Here is a 7,530-nt window from a genome sequence, read left to right as displayed (position 1 = left end):
AAGAGAAGGTTTTCTTTTATCTCCACCTTGGCTCCTGCAACCCAGACAGCTTCCAGAGGGTATTTTTGGAGAGCTGCTGCCTAAAGAAGTACCCTCACTCTCAATGCAGGAATGTACTATTTTCAAAGCAATATGAAAGTATGTTAATCATTTGCTTGTTTGTGTGGCTATTGTCTATCTGCCTTTTCTAGAATATAGGCTATTTGAAAACCGGGTCTGGGTATACCCCATCATACCCCTGGTGCCTAGAATTCCTAGCACAGGGTAAGCACTCTATTTTTGCCTGTTTTAGGGAATATGAAATTAAGAGAACTTGGGTCAGTGTTGTGTCACCTTGGGTAAAAAGTTCTTCTTTCAAAGACTCTTAACTATTCTTCTAAACTCAATGGTGGATGAAATAATCTTGGGCTCTAGACTGGATAATTCTCTTTAAAATATGCTTACACTTAACCTGGTAAATTCTCTTACGATGTTGTGTTCATTGAATGCATTATACCCACTAAACACTGAGGTAGGTGCTAGAAACTCCTAGTTGGGATCACTTAGCTCTGAGGGCTGAAAGTACATTGCTCTTTCCTGGTGCTTTTCTGTAAACTTTCACAGACTGGTACTTGTACCATACATTTGTTTCGGTTACAGTTGGAGGGGGAAACTGAGCAGCAGGGAACTGCTGAAGATCATGGGACCTGGGAACTGGTATTGCTTGGTGCCACATTTGGCTGATACCCTGATGTATTTGTTGAGGGCAAAGAAGACACACTGGTGCTGATGGCCCCAAAACACGTTTTTGGTTTTTTTTTTTTTCCTTTTTCTTTCTTTCTTTCTTTTTTTTTTTTTCCTTTTGAATTTTGTTGACCTCCTTTCTCGAGGGCTGTGGGAGGGAAGGTGCTTACTGTGAACTGTTTTCCAGAGGCATTGAACTGCTGAGCGGCTGGCTGGAGAGGGAGAGAGGAATGGAAGGTTTAATTTCACAAATGGTAGGCTTCTGTTTGTGATACTTTTACATGTTTGTAGACAGTGTAGACAGCTTTCTGTCCGCCTGTTGACCCACAGTTAAAGGGAAGGGACTGAATGGAAAGCACAGATTCCTAAAACCAGATATGAAATTAATAGTGCGTATTGTACCAAGAGTTAAGTAGGACTTGAAGCCTGAAGTTTAAAATGCACTATTGGCCATTTCCTTCTAAGGAGATATTACTGGCGCCTCCTTCTAACCTGGGTGTGGTCCGCAGGGCTGGATAAAATTCCTGAGTGGAGAGGTCAGAGCCTGGGGCTGGCTCCACCTAGCACTGGCCTGCTGTGGTGTGGGTGCTTAAGTGGAAGCCCAGGAAGGGACGCAGGGAATGTGCCCGGGTTGAAGCCGTGGATCTAACTGGAGGGCCGCACTGCAAGCTTCGAAGGGGACAGAGGCAAGGACAGGACGCCCTCATCCCCATTCCTGGCCAGAACTGCGGAGTCTGGGTGTCAGGATTGGGAGAGGGACCAGAAGATGGGTAGTGGGGAGAGAGGGCGGTAGGACCCGGAGGGAAGCTTCCTTACCCGGGGAGGGAACCAGGCGGGAGGAAAGGAGGGGCGGGGGAGAGAGAAAAGGGGAAGGTGATGGGGAGCGGGCGCCCGCACTCGCCGAGCAGCAAGAGTTGCAAGGCTAGGGCAGCCTGGACCTGGACTCTATAAAAGGAGTCCATCTGCTGTGCTGCTCACACGCTCCTCCGGGACTGGCGCACGCTGCGTTCGTCCAGCTCCCTAAGACACCTGCCCCTTACCCGCGTGCCGCGCCAGGTCCCCCAGACCCGTGCACCCAGCAGCATGGCTCCAAGCGGTGCCAGTGGGTCCGAGGTGATGGTGGCAGTGGCGGCGCGTTGCGGGCAGCCGCAGCCACAGCCCCAGCCCCCGAGTCCCCCTTCTTGCGGCCCCGTCTCCGCGGGGCAGCTAGCCGGAGTGGCCAGCGCGTGAAAAGAAGGGAGGGCAGAGCTCCGGAGCGAGGCGCGGCGCGGCGCAGCGCGGCTCCCAGACTTCACCCCACCCAGCTCTGGCGGCCAAAGCAGCCGCAGGAAACTGCCCGAGTCTGGGGAGGGGGCGGGAATGCAAGACCAGGACTCCTGGCTGGCCTGCCAGCTTCGGTCTCAACAGCCAGGAAACTCTTGCGGGCCGATTCTGCAGATCAAGGAGCGCCTGGGTTAGGAGACTCAGCCCGGAGCAACTGGGGTAAGAGACCCCACCTGGCTGATGCTCCCTTCTCAAACAATACATCACCCTCCGCTACTAGACGCCTTGAGTAGGATCCGGAGTGGAGCTGGGCTTGGTGGGCCAGTCCTTAGCAACCCAGGGCTAAGACGGGGAGTGGAGAGGAGCAGGCAGAGCCGCGGCGGCAGCGCCCAGCGCACTGGAAGTGCAGAAGACGCGCTCGTCTGCCTAGGCTGCCGCGCCCTTGACCTCTAGTTTCAGCTGGGAATCTGGGTGGAGGAATAATTGAGAATCCCACGGCACTGACTAGCAATCGAGAGACAAGACTGTGGTCTCCTCCGCGGTCCTTCCGCCCTTTCCCTCGTTCGCTCCATGCCCAAGAGCTGCGCTCCAGAGCCGTGTAGAGGAGAGACATGGAAGAAACCAACACTCATTGCGCCCCACCGCCGCCCGCGGGCTCCCAGACCGGGGTTTCTCAAGCCAACCTCTCCTCCGCTCCCCCCAATTGCAGCACCGAGGGCTATATTTACCAGGACTCCATCGCCCTGCCCTGGAAAGTACTCCTGATCCTGGTGCTGGCGCTCTTCACCTTGGCCACCACGCTCTCCAATGCTTTTGTGATTGCCACTGTGTACCGGACCCGGAAGCTGCACACCCCAGCCAACTACCTGATCGCCTCCCTGGCAGTAACCGACCTGCTCGTATCCATCCTGGTGATGCCCATCAGCACCATGTACACGGTCACCGGCCGCTGGACGCTGGGCCAGGTAGTCTGCGACTTCTGGCTGTCGTCGGACATCACCTGTTGCACAGCTTCCATCCTGCACCTCTGTGTCATCGCCCTGGACCGCTACTGGGCCATCACGGATGCTGTGGAGTACTCCGCTAAAAGGACTCCCAAGAGGGCCGCGGTCATGATCGCGCTGGTGTGGGTCTTCTCCATCTCCATCTCGCTGCCGCCCTTCTTCTGGCGTCAAGCCAAAGCCGAGGAGGAGGTGTCGGACTGCAGGGTGAACACCGACCACATGCTCTACACAGTTTACTCCACGGTGGGCGCTTTCTACTTCCCCACCCTGCTCCTCATCGCCCTCTACGGCCGCATCTATGTGGAAGCCCGCTCCCGGATTTTGAAACAGACGCCCAACAGGACCGGCAAGCGCCTGACCCGAGCCCAGCTGATAACCGACTCCCCCGGGTCCACGTCCTCGGTCACCTCCGTTAACTCCCGGGCTCCTGATGTGCCCAGCGAATCCGGGTCCCCTGTGTACGTGAACCAAGTCAAAGTGCGAGTCTCTGACGCCCTGCTAGAGAAGAAGAAGCTCATGGCCGCTAGGGAGCGCAAAGCCACTAAGACCCTGGGGATCATTTTGGGAGCCTTTATTGTGTGTTGGCTGCCCTTCTTCATCATCTCCCTGGTAATGCCTATTTGCAAGGATGCCTGCTGGTTCCACCTGGCCATCTTTGACTTCTTCACGTGGCTGGGCTATCTCAACTCCCTTATCAACCCCATCATCTATACCATGTCCAATGAGGACTTCAAACAAGCGTTCCATAAACTGATACGCTTTAAGTGCACAGGTTGACTTGTCAGTTGCAGTGGGGTAGCCTAAGCGGCCCTTGGGGACCATGTTGTGTCTGGTTCCACAGGTAGGTCCACTCTTCTTTCACTGTTACTGGGTCAGATTGAGGCTCTGTCTTCTGGGCAAGGGCAATGGATCCTGAGAAGCCAGGACAGCCCTGAGAGAGAGAGAGAGAGAGAGAGAGAGCGAGCGAGAGCAAGCCAGCGAGCTCTGAGAGGAGAACTGTTCAAACTAAAGGTAGAGCTTCCCTGCGGAGGAGGAAGCTCACTTCCTCCCCCTCACACCCCAGGTCCAGCACTGACCCTGCAGCAGCCAATCATAAGGGAGGGTTGTAACTTTAAAAATCAATGATGGAAGGGGGATCTTTGCCCTGCTTTGGTATCATGGATCATGCCCTCCCTCTAGAACCGGTGGTACTTGTAGTTGTCTGAATCCTGTCTGAGACAGATCTACATACAGCCTGGCAGTACTTGAACTAGAAGCCTGATACCCTTTGTTTTGGGGAGAACTTTGTGTTTCAGCTTCATTTAAGAAGAGTTACTTTGGCATCTTTCAGTCTTCACTTTCTGTTTATTTAAACTTGGTTGGAGAAACTTGTGGATTTGGTGCTTCAAACCTTATGTGTGGCTTGGATGATGCAGAGAAACCTTGAAGAGTTTAACAGCAAAATTCTGATGTTAAGATCTCTATTTTTATTATAATTGAAACTATATGGGGTGGGTGGGGATGGGAGATGGGAAGGATTAAACTGAGAACCAACACCTATGGTTGTTTGTTTTCTGCAGATCTGTAATTTTTTAAATTCCTATTTAGTGATTGTCAAACCACACTAACAACTCAAGCAAAGCATTACGTGTGCTAGTGCCAAAGTCTGCAGATTGTTTTATTTTCCTCCTAATTTCATGTACTTGTCATTTTACACATTTAAATCCTCATAAATGAAGAATACAATGGGTGATTCAGCCCAAGCTGCTGCTATATTTCTTATTAATGCAGTCGATTAAACTGATGGCTATTAGATATATACTGCTCCTTAACAAGAAAGGTATGTTTATTCCTTAACCAATCCAGTGAGATGTGAAGGAGACTGATAAAATAAAAATGGTTCTTCTACAATTAAGGAATGGGGGGGGGCAATGGGAGGATGTATATTTTGACTTGTAAAAAATCTTAAATGCATGAGACTTTTTTCTGATAGTCATTTACATTCTCCTTCCCATCTGTAATTCCTTTGTGTGCCCATATATAAAGTAAGAGAACCACCTCCTTTTTCCAAAAATCTTCAAAATACAGTAAGAAAGAACCCAAAATCTATGTTAAAGGAAAAAAAAAAAACCCAGAAACTTGTTTTCCCTTGTTACTGAAGTTTGGTTGGGAACAAAGATTACTAGAAAATGACATGCAAGGACTTTAGAAAAGCTTAGAGATGTTAACATGGAGCCTGTTTTTTCCTATAACTCATGGAACCAAACCTCAGATTTACTAGGCAATCAGGAAAATGACAAGCTTTTGAACCTTGGGAATTTGTCACCGACCTGATACCTCAATGAATATATTATCAGTAATACTTTATATGTCTTTTCAAATTTCAATAATGCTTAGTTGTGATACCAAATTCACTCTGAGGCCTCTCCAACACAGGGCAAGATTACACAACAAAAGATGAAAAATGCATTATCTAAATAAAAAGGAGTAGCCCTGAAGGATCATCTGCACAGAAAACAAAATATGTATGTGGAGCATTTTGTATGCCAAAGAAGATTTACACTCCATTCTTCAGAGAGCTTTCTGCAGTGTGATACCTTTTGTCTGCAGAAGCAAGTTGTCTTTGTAAAATGGATTCCCTCCCTGCTTGAAGCTCCCCAGTCCAGACTCTCAGACAATAGATGTATTGAGCTGAAGTACACTGCTTTCCTACTGTGCAGATCTTCACTCTGGGGTAATGACTCTTGAAAATACACTATTCAAAAGTTCACACATAAACTAAGTAAAAAGGGGAATTTTGATCAACATTTACACCTGCCGTTGGAGTAAAATAAAATTTGAGGCGTTGGATAATCCCTATGTTTCTGTTATATCCCCCAGGTTTTTGTTTGTTTGTTTTGTGACATTTCTCCTATGGAGAAATCTAGCTTACTATTGATTGCAATGTGCATACAGCACAGTATTTGTGTTTATGTTATTAATATGTTTGTCTTTTGTCTATGCAGCTGTGTTTTCTTTGGGCCTAAGAAACAATTAAGCCAACTTCTAGGAGCCTGAGGGGGAAAATTAATTGAAATAAATAAATAAATTGAAACTTGCAAATGAGTTCTTTCTAGGGAACCTACAATGATTGTGTCTTCATATTAACAAAACATGGTCAATTTAGTCCCATGGGCTGTTTGCCATTTGTAGATTACCCACTTACAGTTTTGCTTCATTATTTGGCTGAATTGACTGAATTTGGGGCATACTGTGTGCAGTAGAAGCTTGCAAACCCTTGTAGTTATACGAGATCTAGACTCATCATCCAGCATCGCATATGATAATGCAAAGTGTATCATTCATCCCAGGGATATGTAGTTAACGACTGTTACGCTCCTTCTCAGTTACTGCTGCCTATAGCATTGTTTGTTCATCAACTAGACATATGGATTTTTTGCAGAACATAAAATGGGAGATGGAAATGTTCAACTTGTATAGAAATGAAAATACGTCTTCATTGGCTGTGGTAACAAATAACATTTGCCATATTGTTTAATTGCACAAAGATTCACACCAATATATGAATGTATACTCATTCAAAAATACCAATGTTGTCTTGTGTTTCTAGCAATTTTAGAGTTTCCTTTAAAAAAAATGGACACGGTACCCATGAATAATGGTTATTGAGTTCAACAAATTTCCTACAGAACAATATTCTTCACTTTTCCTATTATCTTAGTTTTATCTTCTTTAACCAGGAAACCCTGTGAGGACTATAATTCATGCAAGCAGTAAAATCTCAGATTATGTGTATTTGATGGAGTTGCTGTAACTAAAAATTGCCTTTGGTATTCCACCTTTCAACAAATGTGTAATTGGAAATGAAATTTCAGAGAATAATGAAATAAAGTCCTTTTCGTGCTCAAAAAAGGAATGGGTAGTGATTCTATTCTTTTGGAAGGATTGGTTCATTGGATTCTGGGGGACATTGAGGACTTTGAACCTTCGAGAGAGAATAATTGATGATAAATGATACTGTGGCGGACTGGCAAGTACAGCCACAATTTGGGGGATTTCGTTTGTAGAAGAATTTAAAAGGAATTAGGCAGATTGTGCTCTCACATTCTGCAAAAGAGGGTAAGTCAGATGCACTATCACTAGAATTTTCCAGATCCGTATTTTTAGGGGGAATGTTGTGTCTAGGTAGGTAGTGAGATGCCAAAGTACTGCATGGTGCTTGAAATGCAGGGGTATAAGCAAGCTTGGGGAAACGTAAGAGGTGGAGACTGAATTATATGAACACCAGACAAGTAGACAGAAAAACAGCTTTTGGAATCAGAAAGTCCTAGGTTTGAATTGCAAATAGAGCATGGGATAGCTTTGTGGCTCTCCTCAAATGCAGCCTGCTTGCAATTGGTTGCAGGAACCTATGCATGTAAGGCACCTATAAAAATACCTGACACTTCTTTGGCTTCTCAGAACATGTGCTTCCTCTTTAGCCATTATTTTCTTGCCTCCTGTAGCACCTGTAGCATAGAACAACTGAGAGCTCTTTGAGAAAGATTGAACTGGGGAGGAT

General features: G+C 46.8%; 1 protein-coding gene across 1 annotated transcript; it reads left to right on the top strand.

The window, feature by feature from the left end:
• Positions 1–779: 779 nt before the first annotated feature.
• On the top strand, positions 780–6,881 carry HTR1B (5-hydroxytryptamine receptor 1B). The gene has a single exon (XM_043591862.1). It carries the CDS (start codon positions 2,598–2,600, stop codon positions 3,765–3,767), a length of 1,170 nt encoding a protein of 389 aa, XP_043447797.1. The 5' UTR covers positions 780–2,597; the 3' UTR covers positions 3,768–6,881.
• Positions 6,882–7,530: the final 649 nt, after the last annotated feature.

This window comes from Prionailurus bengalensis, chromosome B2 (assembly GCF_016509475.1).
Source record: "Prionailurus bengalensis isolate Pbe53 chromosome B2, Fcat_Pben_1.1_paternal_pri, whole genome shotgun sequence".
Lineage (NCBI taxonomy): Eukaryota > Metazoa > Chordata > Mammalia > Carnivora > Felidae > Prionailurus > Prionailurus bengalensis.
Note: the sequence above shows the minus strand (reverse complement) of the source record. Positions and strands in the feature narration are given on the sequence as shown.